General features: G+C 41.9%; 1 protein-coding gene across 2 annotated transcripts in view; it reads left to right on the top strand.

Annotated features, from left to right (window-relative positions):
• RYK (receptor like tyrosine kinase) overlaps positions 1–18,279 on the top strand; it is a 65,132-nt gene extending 46,853 nt beyond the window's left edge. For both annotated transcript variants that reach the window (XM_040613279.1, XM_040613278.1), the window contains exons 10-15: positions 3,807–3,876; positions 5,881–6,013; positions 7,734–7,843; positions 11,507–11,666; positions 15,415–15,551; positions 17,229–18,279. In XM_040613279.1, the coding sequence (XP_040469213.1) occupies positions 3,807–3,876; positions 5,881–6,013; positions 7,734–7,843; positions 11,507–11,666; positions 15,415–15,551; positions 17,229–17,340 (722 nt within the window). In that variant the 3' untranslated portion in view covers positions 17,341–18,279. The remainder of the gene's footprint in view (positions 1–3,806; positions 3,877–5,880; positions 6,014–7,733; positions 7,844–11,506; positions 11,667–15,414; positions 15,552–17,228) is intronic.
• The last annotated feature ends 434 nt before the right edge of the window (positions 18,280–18,713 follow it).

Genomic DNA, 18,713 nt, shown 5'->3' with positions numbered 1-18,713 from the left:
GCTGTTGGTGTGTGATAGCCTTGTGAAAAATATATGACAGTTTTTCAGGGCTAAGTAGTACTGACCTGGTTACACCTCATGATCATCAGGCTGCAGCTGTGTGAGTTGTTCTCCACTGATGTATTCTTAATCACAAATAGTGTTGGTATCTCAGAGGGAAGTTTAGCTTTTTTAGGGCTTTGAAAAAGTTGTGCAACAAGTCCTTGTTACCTTGCTCTGGAGTGTTTGACTTAAACTTGGGCTTGTTTTTCTGATTTAATATGTGGGAGACTATGACCTCCTCTGTCATGGCTTCAAGGTGCTGTTCTCATTGAAGAGGTTTCTGGCTCTGTGGGAGGCTTTCTCCCTATTCCCCCCTCATTAGCTGTGTGGCTGTGTTCGTATCAAATGACTTCATGGATCCAGTACAGAAAAAATGAACCACAAAAGCCTGTGGGCCTTCTTGTGTGTTTGACAAGATCATTCCTCAGGTCTCGTTTTGTGTGGCTATACAAACAATTCTGTGAATAAAGTGCCCACGTGTGTGTGCTTATGTGTAATGCTTAGAGATTGATATATGGTGTCAGCACAGGATTACACTTTGGCCCAGGCAGGAAAATGAAATTTGTGGGATTCGCCTTAATATGTCCTTGGAAAAAGTCTCACCGAGCTGGAATTGCTGGGTCATGGCTGTCACTGGCTTTGCTCTAGGACTGCCTGTTTGCGATATCGAAGCCAGAAATGCTGTGGTTTTTCTGGATTGCTTTTAAGGGTTTTCAGTGCAGGATAGTCAGATTCCTCAGTTTTTTATTTAAAATTAATTAAATAATAATATTTTTAAAAAAATTATTTAAAAATAAAAATATTACCAAAGTCACAGTCTTCCTAATCTATGAAAACCTGTCTGTTGGATGTTTGAAAAGTGGTTATAATGTACCAAATGTGACATAGTTTGTTTACATGTACTTTTTGATGTGTAACTAAATAAAATGGCCTTAAAAGGAAGTCTGATTGCAGTGGGGACTGTTGCCGTAGCATTATTTTGATGCCTTTTTTACCCACTTTTGACTAAATTACTCAAAGTGGTGATTTATATTCTGTTTTGAATTATATCTAGTACAGAAGCACAATAATCAGATTGTGTGGTGGTTCTAAATTGGCACTGGTCTAAGTTAGAGGAAGATTAGCCTTGTACTGCTATTGTTTGTTCTGAATATGTTGAATTTGTTGGTGTTGTGTAAGTTTTTTCCATACAGAAAACAAGGAAATAATATTGATAAGAAAACACAATACGGATGCTGGGACTGTTTCACAAGATAAGATTTTGATTTCCGTATATACTTGAATGGGAGTCAATCATGCTTTTGGGTGCTCAACAACTACAGTGTAGTGTCTCTGAGCTGAAAAAAATAATAATGAAACGTAACAGTGACTTGCTGAAAAACACTCTGTGTGATGGAAAGGGAAAGGCATTGGCAGAAGAGTGTAATCTCTCCCAGTGTTAGCGTGAAGGGATGAATAGGTGCATTGTCCAAACCAGGTTAACTTGTTCCGTAGATTTTAAAGCCAGTCTTAAATAATCTTTGATTTAGAGCTTCAAATTATTGCATGGTGGCTCTTATAACTAAAAGCAAACCAGTTACGCGAGCACAGGGCCAAAGAGTTTAAACTCAGATCTACTAATCTGTTTCCTCCCTTCATTATGTGCTGGGTTGAAGAGCTTGTGGACTTTCAGTTCTAGTAGTCAATGTATTTAAACCTGAAGCCGTGTACTAGTAGCCTGCTGGCAGTTCTTCTAACTTCTTATAATATGTTTTTACACCTCTATTTTTAATGCTTCTTGCCCTTTATAAGTTGGATGCTTCAGCCATTCATGCCTATATAACTTCATTTTAATACAGTATCTTGTTTCTTGTTTACAAGCTTTTTGAAGTCTGTCCTATGTATCAAATTCATCAAATATGAAACACTGGAGTGCTATTGCTGCACAGTAGGTAGGACCTGCTGTTTCTCATGCCTCTGTTGGAGTGCAAACTAGAGGCTTCAGCTGACCATTACTTAAGTGTCTCCTGCACTGCAAGAACCTGTTCGTACCCTCCCCCCCCCGCCATGTACGTGTTATCAAATACAAGGAAATGCACTGTTTTGATGCATTGCATAATATATTGCAGCCATAATTGCCACTAATATAGTGGCACCTCTCTGTCTGGACTTCTGTAGAGCACCGTGTTTTGGCTTTTGGTGGTCTCTGTCCTTCCAGCTTGTACAGGGTCTAGGCAGCGATGCTTCTTAGGGGTTTCCAAGCATGCTCAGGGTTCAGTGCCTCTGGCTGGGACCTGTTTCTGCATTTATAACCTCTATTTCCCAATCTCCTCCTTTTTTAGTGCCTGTATGCATTCAGGAAGGCATGCCGCCTCCTTAATTTCTCTTGAGCCAGGGTGGTAAGCAGCCTTTGGAGTAGTTTGCCTTGGGATATCATTCCTTTCTCTGGTTAAGGGGAACCTTCTCAATCCAGCTGATGAAGCTCACAGTTTCTTGAGTTGCGTGATTTCTTTTGATGAACCCTCCTCAGGCAGGACCTGCGTGCCTGAAGCTGTCTTCACTTCCAGCAGATCTGGAAAGCTAAATGCCAGTTTGTGTAGTATGGTTAGAGCTTGCCATTGCCATGGTGGGGAGACCATGCTCTCCCTCTGGCCTTTGTGCTTTCTTTCCCCACCTTGTGCTCACCTGCACTGACCACATTGGCTCTTAACTCAGTCAAAAGTCATATTTTCTTTTGCAGGGTTAAAGTTTGGTTAGGAAAGGGTGGCAGAGCTGGTATAGGGAGGAGGGTAAGACCGTGAAGAAGCGAAAAGAGCAAATGAGTTCTCTTCTTCCTCCCAGGGCAGTAAAACGTTGGTGTGATTCGTCTGTTATACGTAAATTCATCCTAATGCAGCAAGGAAAGCTGATGGGCCTTTGCTGGGCTCTCTCCTGTGAGGCAGTTTGCTGCCTAGGCACACCGGTACTAGTTCTAGCACAAAGGAGGGATGGAAAATGCACCCAGATATGAGGAGGGTGGGATTGTGAGGGCTCTGATTTACATCGCATTAAGCTTCACTGTTCCTTCTTGCCACCAGAGGCAGGGAGCCAAACAAAATTCCTTGTGAGGAAGGGGTTACAGGCAACACTTGTGCCCAGTAGATGTTGTGATTGCTGTGGGTTACTGGAGTTACCACAGATGCTTGAATTTTAGCTGCAGCAGTGATTCTACTTTTCTTTTGAAAGGTGGGGAGGAGAACAGCAAACAATTTTAAGGCTGCCAAGTGTCAAGTGGAGAACAAGTAAATAAGTAAATCTAGAAGTAAATGGTCTCCATCTATGTAGAAGTAAACTGCAGAAGCCTATACTGGTAATTCAGGAACAAACCGGCATCTTCTGAGCGCATCTGCACTGTTGGGAAACGCATGGCATGCTCCCCTTCTTCCAGGAGCGCTGGCCCTGTGTCAGGATGTGGTCCATGCTGCAGCGCAGGCAGTTCGTGCCTGCCCAGAAGCTGTCAGGAAGTAGCAGAAGTTCAAGTCTGTCAGCACCTGTAGTGTGTTTTATTTCCTTTTTTGGCTTCACCTGATTTGTTTAAGCAGAAATATGCCCTAGAACTTGGCTTACTCGTTTGGGGTTTTTTTAAATTCCATTTTAGAAAAGTAGGCAAACAAGTTCTGTTTGTGCTCAAATGAACCTAACTGACTTGGAAATCTGGACCAAATTTTAATTAATATGTTGATTTGTTTCCAAAGTTATATCTGCAGTTTCTTTATTTCTTTTTTTTTTTTTTTTTTTTAAATTAGATCAAGCCTCAGAGGTACAGGTGACAATGATGCTGACTGAAAGCTGTAAACTCAGAGGGCTTCATCACAGGTAAGCTAAGCAGTGTTTATAGACAGAACTGTATCTGTGTGAGCTGAAATAATTGTCCTTAAAGCTCCCTAGGGGGAAGGGAAACAATTGTTTCAGAATTCAACATTTTGTATGTTTGAAATCTTTTTTTAAGCCATAAAGAGCTGAAACAATTTTTGTGCAACTTTAATACAGAATTCTTTATATGCTTCTTATTGCAAAGAGTGCTTGTAAGCTTTTTTCCTAGCTACGCAGTCTGTAAAATCTAATGGTGGGAGTGTGTGGGGAAAATGGGGAAAGTCTTCGGTGTTCCAGTCCTCACAGTGAAATGTGGGTAGATATTTCTTCTGTATGTTCTTAGTTGTTACAGGAAAAGGTGCTACAGTTATGTACTGGTTTATGCTGGTTCTAGCACAGGCTAGTTCTTAAGTGTGGTGGGGTCTTAGTGATGACGAGAGTAAGTATGTATGCAGGTTCATTGTCAGTTTAGCTAACTTACTAGTCTGTTTTGTTCATAACTTTCTACATGACACAAGTATGGTGATTAGGTACTGTGCTACATGAACACAAGGAAATGCTTTTTAGGACTCTTGCACACGTATTGTCTTGATATGGCATCATAACATCACTGATGGGATTTATTCCTTAAGAATTAATGGCATGGGTTTTTTTGGGTGATGGCTTAAATTTTTTAAATTGATGCCCTAAGCAGCTTGAGGTAGTGGCAGTTTTGCAGCTTGGATTAAAGGCTGAAACTTCTTCATTATTGGCAAGGATGCAAGTAAGGAGAAACCTGTGCTCATCAACTCCCTGGACTGGTAAATGATCTTTTTTTACTGGTAATGTGAAGGAAGTGAAAACAGTTCAAGCAGAATTATTAGTTATACAGTGCCTTGCTTTTTTAAGAGTAGTTATAATTAAGGTAAGGCCTAAAATACATCATTGTATTAGAAGGACTAGCAGGTTCTTAGGGAAACATACTTCAAATCAAAACAAAATGAAACAGCCCCCCCTCCTGTCATTCAAAATCAGCTGTTAATCCTCCCTTTTACAAGTCAAACTCCTTAAATAGTCCAAAAAGCTTTTCTTTTGCACACTGCCTGTAAAGCTGGGACCTTTATGTTGGTCAAAGGTAGAGCTCACGGATGTGACACCTGACTGTTGAATGTCTTCAGGTAAGAACAGGAAATTTCAAAGTTCCCTTTTAAAAATCATTATAACTCATTGGAGACTACTAATAGGTTTTTAATAGAAGGATAAACTTTTTTTAAAAAAGTTGCATATAGTTTCAATTTTCCATGAAACTTCTTTCAAGCTTCTACAAATATATATGGTGATATTATAGTAAGATGTTTAGCAACTCTACTGTATGGGGGTTATCTGAGCCTTAAGGAGGGTTGGAAGGGACCTTTAAAGTGGTTCAGTGGTGGAGTTGACAGTTATAGGCTTATAGTTGGACTTGGTGATCTTAAAGGTCTTTTCCAACCTAAATGATCTGTGATTCTAAAACACCTATGATAAAACTCCTGAGATACTTTTGTGCTTTGAGTGCAATTTAATGTTTAGTTGATTCAAACCTAAAATTTTCTGCTCTGTCATTTTGAAGTAAATCAAACATGATGTTTTGCCTTTTTTAAAAAAACTGTAATGGGGCTACATATTTTATACCTATAGTTGCATTTAGAATGATACACTTTCAAGTTGAGGATATATAAATGATTATATATATGTGGTTAATATAAATGATAACCTGTATTCACAGAAACTTTTATACCAAGCAGCAAAGTTTGGCGCATTCTTCCTAACAGGAGAGTGCTCAAATATCTGACCTTAAAAAAAAAAAAAAAAAAAAAAAAAGTCTAGGGCTTCAGTTGTTTGGAGACCTTGTGCTCTGCAGTTCATAATGCAAGAGTAAATGCTTTTCCTCAGCGCTGAATTACTTTTACTTGCTATGTTTGGGGATCTAGAAGATTCTTAAGAAATTTCAGTTTCATAAAATCAGGAATTGCCCTCCTTGTCTTCCAGGAATCTGCTACCTATCACTCACGTCTGTATAGAAGAGGGAGAGAAACCAATGGTGCTGCTGCCATACATGAACTGGGGGAATCTTAAACTATTCTTGCGACAGTGCAAGCTGGTAGAGGCCAACAATCCTCAGGTACACTCAGAAATCTGTGACTTCTTGCCCATTAAACTTAGACTTGGTTTGTCATCTGTGTATGTGCCTTAAAATAAATAGTTGTGCTATTCAGCTGTTGTGACAATGAGAGAATTGGCAAGCAGGTTCCCTAGCAAGTGTTTGTCTTGACTCGTACAAGGAAAACATTCTTGGCTGTATTTATCACACATGTTCAGAGGGCATGAAGCTGAGTTAAACTCTGATTACAATAGTATGGTATGTCACTACATCTTAAAAAAATATTGGAGAAAATAGTTTATGATTGTGGATTTAAGTTAGAATATACGGAGGAAAACTGTATGGAGAAATTTCAGATTTACTGATGGTTATTTTTGGTATAGTTAATAGATTATCTCTTTACTGTAGTTTTTAATTTTTATAGTAAGCATAAAGCACTTGTGTTAAACTTTTAATGTCCTGCTGTAAATTTGCTATGAAGTAAAATAACTGGATTTATTTAACTTTTTTACTTTTTACTGCTGTGGGTGCTCTTTAGCATGCATAGCTTTACTGTGTTTAAATGGAACCTGTTGAATATATTTCATGAAGTGAGAAAGAAAATATTCCTAGATGAGAACATACTTTGCTTACTTTTAAAAATCTGAATATATGTTTAGTGATGGATGTATATATGTAGTAAAAGTATCCCTCTTACTGGGATTACCTTGTCTTTTCTTCAGCTTCACCTTGTTTTGACTTCTGTCTCTAGACAAAATGAAATCTTGTTCCCTGAGGTCAGCATTTGTCCCTTATTCATGTTATGTACCAGATTTCAAACTGGCAAGAGCCACTTACCTCTGTTAATTTACAAGTTCTGATAAGCTGCTAGGATCTTTCGACTTGTTTTGCTGCTTAATCTGAGTTATAAATACCTTTGCATCGCACCAATATCCCTTTCCAAGAATTTAGGTGGAAACACTATTTATAATCTGTATTACATAACACAGGAGTTGCCTCTTCGTAACTAGGTACAAGTGTATTTAGCTACCAAAAAATGGGACATTTGGTGTCCTAGATACTACTTCTCAGATGGAACTTTTCTACAAACACCTAAAGCAAACTCTCAAGTTTCTGAAATAACACCTGGCTATTGTTCTTAATAACAACCTGTTAATGAAGAAACCAGTTAATTACTGTTTTAATTGATTTCTTTTAATCCCAGTCTTGAAGCTTCAGTGTGTCCACCTGCATACTGATGTTTCTGAAACACTGTAGAAATGGAAGAGGGAACCCAAGGTATAGATGCAAGGGTTTAGTTTGTATAGGACTGTGAAGTTGTAAAAGTAGATGGAACAACAGCCTTTGATACTAGTTTTCAGCAGTAGACAGCAACAAGAATTTTGACTGCTGTTTGTGCTCTGCTGCCTGAAAATGAGTTGGTTCCCAGGGAAACAAACTGAAAAAATGTGATAAGGAGGATAAAATTGACCGGTTTTGCCTATGTTCACCGCTAATCAAAGGAAAAGCTGTGTAGCAGTGAGGCAGTTGTACATTGGAAAAATTTGCCACTAGTATGTAAAAAAAAAAAAAAATTAGAATGAAGAGACTTCATAAGTTTTCAACAGGTGCTAGTGTCTGTAGCTACTAGAAAGCATCAGCTGCTGAAGGTGAGGGGAGAGGGTAGTAGGATACAATGAAAACACTAACCTTGCAGGTGCTGGGCTGGCAGTTTTGCAGTGATTGTTCTGTGCTCTTGCAGGCAATTTCCCAGCAGGATCTTGTACATATGGCTATTCAGATTGCCTGTGGAATGAGTTATTTGGCCAGACGGGAGGTCATTCACAAAGACCTGGCTGCTAGAAACTGTGTGTAAGTATTCTGTTTTCCTCTAAAAATAAGGTGAACCGGAAAGCATGGTTTTCAAGGAAGCAGAACATCCTCATTCTAAATACTTCTGCTAGGTTTTGCCTGTCACTCTTTCAAAGGCTTGAAAAATATTAAAGCTTCCCTTAAGCTTTAATAAAAACATGGATTATCTTTGGCATTTTATCAGTGGTTAGATTTTTGTATGAAGTTGGTTTTCTTCATTTTTTCTTAAAAAATGGCTTAATGACTTTGTTCGTTGGTAGCTTTCTTAGTGGTCAAATGATGGCTAGATATGAATGCACTTTGTAACGGTAGGAATGCCAAAGTAAGGTTTGAGATCATCTTCTGACTGACGTACACCCTCAAAATGTAGGGACTGATGCGTTCGGTGGCTTTCTATAAACTAAATCACTTGGAGACCACCAGCTGTGCTCATTCTCCATCTGCTTTAATACCTAATAAGGGGAACCAGAAAATACAGCCTTCTGCTTAAACTTAACTAAACATGTGAAAATATCAAAAGGGGCAGTTAGTCCTGAGTAGTTCTATGGTATCTGCAGATAACATCATAATTTGAGTAAGTTAGTTTTTAGAATTCAAGGCCATGCTTGAAGCCTTGAATTCAAGTTCCTCGTTTGGAGAGACACTTCTTCTGTGCCACCACCCAAGGACATGCACCAGTTTGTTACTGAACTAGCAATGAAAGAAAAGGAGAAAGAAGCAACCTCTGGGTTATACCCTAGAGCTGTGTAGTACAAGTACCATCTAATGAAGTAACTGAACTACTGATAAAGTCTTTAACCTGAAATTGACTATTAGAGGTGATGTTGAGATATGATAAGCTCTGCTTTGTCATAAAAAATTTCATTTATGAAACAGTGCATCATCATTGTATCACGTGGAATGAATGCATGTCTTGCATTCCTTCAGTTATGATGCTTCATTTATTTTTTGGGGAGAAAATAAAGTGCCTCATGGTCTAGTTATCTGCTCAATTCTTCTTGTGTCTGTTTTATGAAAATATTATTAACTATTTCATTTCTCATACTTGCTGCCCACATCTTCTTGATGACCTTGGGACATGTGATCTGAGAGGATTTTTCCCTTAGCAGCACCTGTATGGTTTTCTCAGGTCCTGTCTTTTGCCAGAGCAAGGGTGTAAAGACTGGAGCACGCTCCCGAACCTTCAGGTTCCCCAGTTGCCTGGGAAGGAGTGAGTGGGTTACTGTCTCAGTTCCTGTTCTTTGGCTTCCATCTCTTTCAACTTTTTGCCACCTTTGTGAATGTGTTTTTCCTTATTTGCCTCCATATTTCCTTGGGAATGACTCCTAGGAGCCTGAAGGCTTCAGTCCCTCCAGTATCTTCAAGGCATGGTTGTTGAACCTGTTTTTGACGGGGGTTTGCTTTGGTTCTTCCCACATAGTCCTTGAAGTGGAAGCCCAGTTTCTATCTCTGCACTTTTCATGGACAGCACACACTTCTAGTTTATGGTCCGCCTTGGGGCCATGCTGCTGGTGTCTGTTAGAGCTCTGCATGTCTGGCTCAGCAGTTAACAGGAAAATGAGTCACGTTTCCCACACCAGGATAGATTCTGCTCCTGACTTCCCTGCCAAGCCCTTCAGGGCTGTCAGGAGTTGGTACTGCTGCAACTTCTGTCCCTTGTGTTTCTGTCTACAAAGTCACTCTATCCTCCGAGGTGCAGCCTTTGGGCCGGTTCTTCAAAGATCCCAGCCAGGGCCAGCAAAGCTCCTGATGCTGCAGCCGGGAGGCGAAGAGAAAAAAGCTGGGAGACACTTAAGCACTCATGCAGTACTGCACCTGTTACACTGGCACTGCTGGCACCAGGCACTGGTGGTGTAGCAGAGCTGGGACAGAGGGTGCACTGAGATCCACACTGAAGCCGTCCCTTGTGCTTCTGAACAAGATGGTCCAGCAGAATCTTTCCTGGCTCTTGCACTACATAGAGTGCTCAGTTTGACAGTTTCTGAGAGACACTCTCCCCAGTTCCTATTTCTTTTCCTCTCTGGTGGACATGTTGATGAAGAAGTGGTACTGCAGGAGACAAAGATCTTACAGTGCTCCAGGGAAATTACCTTGCAACAGGCTCTCATTTCTATGCAGCAAATCAATAGCCTAGTGCCCTTGCTGTGCAAAGGGTCGGCAGTCCAGACTGCCTGAGTCCTTGCCTTCCTGTGGCAAAGTTCAGCTTTCAATTTATTGCCATACATGTGATCTGGAGTACTAGCAATAAAAATCAATTCATAGTGCACCAGGTGCTCCTTCTCCGTGGGAAATGCAGGCAGGAGCTGTGCATCTGCTCATCTGTGCTGCAGTACAAGAAACCCTGGGCAAGCATTAGGTTTATCAAGAGAAAGGGGGTGTCAGTAGCCAGGATCCCTTGAAGGGCTTTGGTTCATCTGCACCCCTTTGTTCCCCAGGTCTGTTCCTGTGAGGTGAAAGGCTGGGAGGAATTGATATCAAGTGTGTCAGACCTATGTACCTGTACCCTAATTTTGGGAAGAGAGCCAGGATTGCAGTGGTCTTAGCAGGCTTGTTATGGGAGGAAATAGTTTGGGTCTCATGTGCCCGTGGCACAGTTGGGCCCAGTTAGAGTGGACATACAAATTACACAAGTCAGAGCTCTCTCATCACTGGGAAATTACCCTTTGTATTGTATTCATTTATAGACTGGTCTAGGAATTTCTCTGAACTCTGAAGAGTGATTAGATATGGAAATTTCCTGGTCTATAAATTGAGTCCAATGAACTGTCCTGAAAATGCATAGAAATGGGATAAATAAGAAGGTATTTGAGATAGTGAAGCAGAAAACACACAAACTGAGCATTTCTATTTTTTCTCATCAAAATAAATAATTGACAAGATGAAAAGGCAGCAAATGGCATTTTGTTACAGTTCCATTGACCCAAATATTTGGGTTTTTGTCATAAGATGTTAAAGCCTGCATCTTACCCATATTTTTGAAGTCAGCTGTTTATGAGAATATTGAACTTCATTACACACTTAAGTTCAGTAGAATATGAATTAACATCACAGAGGGGAGAAAAATGAGTAGGCTCCGTGTGCTTTTTTTGAGTCATCTTTTGTTGACTAAAACTAAGTTTCCCTTAGCCAGTATCCTGTTTCTGACAACAGTCAGAATGAATCATGTTGAGGAGAATAAATAGTATCTTACCAGACTGCTTGATTAGAGACAAGCTTTTAGGCCACAAATAATATTGGTTGCTTTAACAAGATATTACTAGATCTTGTTTTGCTTAAATCTTTGGTTCATTATTGCCACACAGATATTACAGCTAAAATTTGTTTAATTGACCTGATAGGAGAACTTCAAAGGGAGCAGAAATAATTTAAGTGAGTTTGTTTGCTTTAACTGTATTTTTTTTGCACTTGTAAATGTTTGATTTTATTTAATCTAAGAATGGTTTTTCTAGTGCTTGTCTGTTAACACCAAATAAATACGTTCTTTGATAATACTTCATAATCACAGAGTAAGCGTGTCTTCCATCTGTAAGAACGCTAGTCCTTTGAAATGTTGATAGTGTGATTAGCATTCCCCAATTGAGTCTGAAACTTCAGGTTGAGTATAAATATTTTCTGTAAAATGTAATGCCAAGTTTGCTAAATACTTCTGTTCTTTGAAATTAGCATTGACGATGCACTTCAGGTTAAGATTACAGACAACGCGCTATCTCGAGACCTGTTTCCTATGGACTACCATTGCCTGGGAGATAATGAAAACAGACCAGTTAGATGGATGGCTCTGGAAAGCCTGGTTAATAACGAATTTTCCAGTGCTAGTGACGTGGTAAGTTGGTTTTGGGTTTTTTTCCCCTCTTACACTTTGTAAATTGTATTTTGTTGATTCCTCACCATCCCCCCACTCGCCTCCCTGCCCTTTTTCTCAGCTATTGGGGAATCATGGCACTGACTAGATAACAGTGATTTGTCCAGAACAGCATCTATACATCTGATTCCCTCATTTGCTGCTTGTGGCAGATAGTTCAAAGCTCAAGCAGGCCCTTCTTGCATGGCAAAATTGTCTGTTGCACCCTGTTCTCCTCAGTAGTGTTAGCAGAAAAAGCAGTTAAATTCAGTGGGCGAACTCTACTGGGACATGTCCGCTATTGGAATCAGCGTGATCCAGAGTCTACAACAGAGTATTTCAGTTGCAGTCTCACAGATAAAGAGAGAAGGAATTTCTTGCCTTGACCTGCTGACTACACACATGCTAATACAACCTGGAATGCAGGTGGCTTTTTTGCTTCAAGGGCATGCTGCTGCTGTGTTCAACTTTGTCTCCCAGGACCCCCAGGTCCTTTTCTGCAAAGCCCTTTTGTAGGTGGTCAGCCCCAGCCAGGCCTGGTGCGTGGAGCTATGCCGTCCCAGATGCAGGGCTTTGCATTTGCTTTCCTTGAACTTAGAGGTTCCTGTCAGCCCATTTCTACAGCTTCTTGAGGTCTTTCTGCAGAATGCTGTCCTCCAGCCTGTCAGCCACTTTGCCCAGGTTGGTGTCATCCATGAACTTCCTGAGAGCCCAGGTTGTTGCTGAAGATAAAACAGTATTGATTCCTGAGCCATGCCATTAGTAACTGGCTGCTAGTTGGATGACTACTGCTGGTAACAGCAATTTGAGTACAGCATTTAATGCCAGCATCTCACTAATTTGGCTGTAAGGATGCTATGAAAGATGTCAAGGGCCTTGCTGAAGTCAGGGTGAACATCTGTTGCTCACCTTGTGTCCACTAAGTCTGTCTTCTCAAAGAACTAGTCGGGTTAGTCAGGCACAGTTTCCTCTCGATAAATCTACTTTGGCTCTTCCTGGACACCTTTGTGCTCTGTATGCATGGAGGTGACTTCCAGGATGATGTGCTCCCTGACGCGAGCAGGAGCTGATGGTAGACTACCTGGCCCGTAGTTCCCTGGAGGCCATCTCTTCAAGAGAGTGCCTTTTTTCCGGTTGTCAGGAACCCTCCACCAGTACCCTTTCAGAGATGACGAAAGCAGTGTTGCAATGACTTCAGCCTGCTCCCTCAGCATTCTTGGATGCATCCCATCTGATAGGCTTGGCTTTAGTGCAGCCTAAATGTTTTCCTCCTATGGGCATTTCTTGGTAGTTTAACTCCGAGCTTTGGTTTTCCAGACTCCATCCCTGCATGCTGATGGATTCTCACTGTATTCTTGGAGTAGCCTTCTCCTGGTTCCACCCTCCCTTTCCTGCCTTGGTGTGTCTGAGCGTAGTCAGTGCACCTTCTGCCATGCTTGCTCAGCTTCCTACACATCGGAATGGACTGCTCTTGTGCTTACAAGAGCTTGTCCTTTAAAATCAACCGGTGGCAATTAGAGCGCTAATTAATGGTAAACCACTTGCACTTATCTGTGTCTTCCTGCAAAGGGGGTATTTTCTGGTAATGATACTTTCCTTAACATGGTTACATCCAGAGATTGTAATCTGCACCCTAAAATGTGCTAGTTTAGAAAATCTCTTGAGAGTCCTTGTTAGTTTTTTTTCCTCATTGCTGTGGTCTCTGTACTAGTGCTCAAGCCACATTAAAAAAAAAAAAAAAAGGAAAAAAAAAAAGGGAAGATGGGAAAGGAGTCAGCTTTGCTCCAGAAATACTTCTGTACTCACTGGAAAATGTGTAGAGTTCTGTGTTACACCAAACTTGAACATAGAACAGGAAATAGAAGTTGCCTGTAAAATCATGTTTTATAGTACTAAATGAGGTCACATAAATGTTGATTTTCTTATTCTTACTTGCGCTCTCTTTTTTATTTTTTAAATTGAGAACCCAAAAGTGTTCCCTATTTGTAATACTGAACTTGGAAATGAAAACTTACATAACGCTGGCAGTGAAATGCAGACTTTTATTAAGATAAAGGAACCTCAGCATCATAACCGTTTCAGAAAACTCTAGTGTGCTTCAACTTACATTTCTCATGATTTTAACACAGAACTCCTTTTTGCATTATATAGGGATAAATGCAACTCAGCTTCCAATACATAGCTACGTATGCGAAATTAAGAACTGTATGAGTTTTGCAGTGTGCAAAACCAGACTGTGTTTCTGGATGTGGAAAATACTATCCTTGTCTTTGCATTTACCAGGATACTTTTCACAAATGTGATGTAATATGTTTTTGTCTGCTTGCTAGGACCAAATCTAGTTATCAATTGCACGTAACTTATCGGTGATAAAAATCTGTTAAAAACAATTTAGGTGGTGTCTGTTAAGATGCAACTGGCATGTGTTCTAGGCTTGCTTTTTGGATGCATTTCTTTAAAGTGGTTTTGCTGGCTTGAAACTTTCCTAATGTGCTTTTCCTCTGCCAATACTTACCAGTCAGCCAAAGCGTAGAAAAACAAAACAGGATTCCTGTTGAATTTTAATTCTTTTTTCCCCTCTGTTGGACATGAAGCTCTGCATCTCCTTATGTAGTGTTCATGCAGCTACTTATGGCAGTCGCAATAGCTATATTCTCAAAGTAGTTTTGCTTGAATTGCCCTTCGTTCTCATGTTCTAGGTGCACCACCACTTGTCCCTCGGCATTTTTCTTAACTGCAAATAAAAAGGATGTCCTCCCCTTAGCACCACACTGCTAATAGATGGCTGTTCAGAGTGGGGCTGCATCTGGGCCCCTGCAGTTCTCCAGCTCTGAGCTTCCCATCGGTGGCCACTGGCAGCATCCCTTAAGGCTTGTGAGGGGGAGGGGGGCAGGGGCCAGGGGCCAGGATTTCTTTTGTTTAAAACCAAGAATCTTTCGAGGCTTGCTGAATTCTGCCCCTTCGTAATAAATCATTATGTTTGCAGCGTTTGTAACTTCAGCAGTGACTCATCAGTGTGCAGTATCACCACCATCTATGTTTTCTCTCTTGGGCCTCTTGATACCAGCTAGTAAATCACTGTACTTGTACGTTGCTTGCGTGTGAATTCATTGATTTACTTTTTTCATCATCTTAAGCTCCTTTTGGCAAGTATTGTCGGCTGAATGTGTTAAATGCTGGTCCAGCTGTCAGATTTATTTAGATGAAATCTTTATTTTTCCCGTGAGTCCTACTTGTGAGCAAAATATAATTCTGACTCAAAATTTACAGATTACTTTGATTTAAAAAAGATGGTTTCATTCAATCTACTCTTCTGAAGCTTTGAATCTCACAGACCTTTTTTGAGGAATTTGGTGTAGTAGTAGAAGATGTAAAATGTAATATAAAATTGTTAATTTTTTTAGAACAGTGGTTTAGTGCTTAATATTCCTTAGGTGCAAGTGTTTTGAAATGTCATACTAGAAAAATGCAGTAAACACATGATATTTTTTTTAAATTTAAATCTTAGTGCACAGAGTTTAATTTTAGTTCAACACAACACCTGTTCTGTGATTCTTAATTGTCTCTGTTCAAAGACAAAGCATTGTCATATTGAACTTGGATATATATAGCATTTATGTAAAGCTTTCTTTCTCTGTGTAGTCTTATTTATGACTGATTCTGTGGAACTCCTGAAGGAGTGCTCAAAATTCAGCATGTTCTTTTAATGCTGCATGCTCTGTCTTTTTAGTGGGCCTTTGGAGTAACGCTGTGGGAGCTGATGACTTTAGGACAGACTCCGTATGTCGATATCGACCCCTTTGAGATGGCCGCTTATTTAAAGGATGGCTATCGAATAGCTCAGCCAATCAACTGCCCTGATGAACTGTAAGTGCATGTTTTTGGAGAGCAGATAAAATACTTGTTTTGTAATCAGCATGTTAGCCAGCCTTATCCTGACCCAGCTCTTCTCCTATGTGCCAAAATAAGGAAATGGGGTTGATAATGGGAGGAGGGAGGCAAAGGGGCCGGAGGTTTTCAGCTTGGTGTTTGTGGGGCTGCAGTGTTGGGAGCCATGAGGTTTGTAGGCAGAGGGAATCTCCATTCTCTCAGCAAGAATATGGAGAAGTGTAGTGGAGTTAAATGGTAGGGCTTGAGGTGTTTATTCATAATCCTCATGGTATAGGAGGATGCAAGTGCACAGGCGCTACTTATTGCCTTGCATGTTCTTCCACATCCCCTTCCCATAAACCTACGGCAGAAACACACTGAACTGTACTTTTACAATAGTTGAGCAATTTCTGATGAACTATGTGTTGCTTCCTCCGGGGTTGCCTCTGACTTGTATATTAAATCAAACCAGCACTTCCAATCACAGCACATTATTGATCATCCCAGGTATCTGCCTTCTGGAGGAGTCGTACAGCATAGCGAATCAGAAGATACAGGCTTCCTTTTCTCTCTCTCCAGTCAGCAGTTTTTCTAGTGGTAAATCCTAGAGTCATTTAGGTTGGAAAAGACCTTTAAGATCATCAAGTCCGACTGTTAACCCAGGACTGCCAAGTCCACCACTAAACCATGTCCCTAAGCACCACATCTGTGTGTTCGTTAAACATTACCAGGGATGGTGATTCTACCATGTCCCTGGGCAACGTGTTCTGATGCTTGACCACCCTTTCAGTGAAGACTTTTTCCCCGGTATCCGATCTAAACCTTCCCTGGTGAAGCTTGAGGCCATTTCCTCTTCTCCTGTCACTTCTTATCTGGGAGAAGAGACCAACCTCACCTGCCTACAACTTCCTTCTAGTAGTTGTAGAGAGCGATAAGGTCTCCCCTGAGCATCTTCCTTGCCAGACTAAACCCCCCCAGCTCCCTCAGCCGCCCCTCACAGCGCTTGTGCTCTGGACCCTTCCCCAGCCCCGTTCCCGTCTCCGGACACGCTCCAGCCCCTCCATGTCCCTCTGGCCGTGAGGGGCCCAACCCTGAGCCCAGGAGTCGAGGGGCGGCCGCACCGGTGCCGAGCGCAGGGGGACGGGCACTGCCCCGGCCCTGCTGGCCACACTGCCTGGGACACGAGCCAGGCCGCTGCTGGCCGCCTTGGCCACCTGGGCACACGGGGGGCTCCCGCCCAGCCGGCCCAGCCAGCCCCCCCAGGCCCTGTCCCGCCGGGCCCTTCCCAGCCCCCTGCCCCAGCCTGTAGCGCTGCCGGGGGCCGCTGTGCCCCACGGGCAGGGCCCGGCGCTGAGCCCTGCCGACCCTCACCCGCTGGCCTCGGCCCCTCGGCCCGGCCTGCCCATCGCCCCTGCAGAGCCCCCCGCCCCCCAGCAGCTCAGCTCCCCCCAGCTGGGTGCCCCCTGCCCTGACTGAGGGGGCACTCGCTCCCCTCGCCCAGCCCGGCGGTGCAGACATGCAGCAGGACGGGCCCCGGCGCTGAGCCCTGGGGAACCCCCCGTGTGCCCGGCGCCAGTGGGATGTGACTCCATGCCCCACCGCTCTTTGGGAATGCTGTTTTTCGCTTGCAGGTTGGGACTGTGGTCTCCTAGCTTACCTTCCCATGTCTTCCAGGTTTGCTGTGATGGCCTGCTGTTGGGCCCTAGATCCTGAAGAAAGACCCAAGTTTCAGCAGCTGGTGCAATGTCTAACTGAATTTCATGCAGCATTGGGAGCCTACGTCTGAAACTGCAGAAGAAGATTTAATTCCCTGATTGGGAGGAGGCACGGCATACGTCTGCAGCTCCATGCATCACTTGGACTCACACACGTGATGTGTATAAAGCAACACCAAAGGGAGAAAGCACTTCTTCCAAAAACTGTGCCTTAGAATGCCTTAGTAGTCTGAAGTTTTTTGTAAGACCTCTTGATGTTGAATATTTTCTAGATATCACTTTTGCTAAGTTAAATCGAGACCTTTTTATTTGCCATCAGGATTTTTAAAGTGTAGTGATAGTGAACTTAAAACACAAGATTTGGATGGACTTTGCACTCTTACAACAGACACGTGATTCTTTTGAAGGGTATATGGAACCGGTAGAAAAGTGAGGATAGGGGAAATTAATGCAGAAGCCACACTGCAGAAAAATTTCCCTGCTTTTTAAAATGTTGAAACTGAATATTTCTGACCAGCTCTAGTGTTTGTACTTGTGTGTATCTGGAATAGCTTTTTAGTATCAACAACTTCTATTTTGAGACAACAGCACATTGTGGTTAGATCCACAAGCGGCATCTTACTTTTTTAACCCATTCACAAATGTTTTCTGGAAAAGCTGGTCTTCAGGATACAATATCTCCTTTTCAAAGCAGTAAGTGATTATGTAAAAGTGATTCCAGTTTACCTCATACAGAGAGTAGAAAAGGTGGGGTAAAAATGGTGCCCCTCCTTTCAGATAAAAGGCTGATGTGATTTTTAAGATGGTTTTATGTGCTAATAGAGGCCTTCAGAGAAGCGCCAAAGCAGCCCTTGTGTGGGAGTCTTTCACCTCAGACTTCTGGATCGCAGTTTCTCTTGTTCAAAAAGGTACTGGTTGTTTTTTATGGGCTTTTATGGCCTGAAATGGGCTTAAATATATAAATATATATTTGTAAAGACACTTGCAGAGTAAAGAATGTTTTTCTATTACATTTAATGTGAAAGCTTGGTCCCTCACGTTGCCCAGTGTATTGAACGTGCAGATTGGTGGTGGTGGTGGTTGGGCTGGAGTTAACATGAAGACAAGGCGGATTGCGGGCCTCCCTCCCTGCAGAACTAGTGCCTGAGACTTGTTATATTGTCCTGCTGCCACCTTTAACACAAATATCCATTCCACCCCAGCTTATTTTGAGTTGAACATTGCTTAAGAGGACTGAACAAGGTATTTCAGGAAGATGTGTGGTGATCCATTGATTCAGCCTCAGTAACTTTCATATTCTGTATATAGCAAAGTTTTCTTGTAGAGTAACTTCCAGTTCTCCAAGTGAACTGTAGGTTATGTCCTCTATGTGGTGGCTCCGTGAGGTGGGTTGCACTCCAGCACAGCGTGAAATGTGAAAAATTGCCTTTTGTCTCATGCCATC

The sequence above is a fragment of the Falco naumanni genome, chromosome 13, assembly GCF_017639655.2.
Source record: "Falco naumanni isolate bFalNau1 chromosome 13, bFalNau1.pat, whole genome shotgun sequence".
NCBI lineage: Eukaryota > Metazoa > Chordata > Aves > Falconiformes > Falconidae > Falco > Falco naumanni.
The sequence above is the reverse complement of the archived record's forward strand: the minus strand, read 5'-3'. Positions and strand labels throughout refer to the sequence as shown.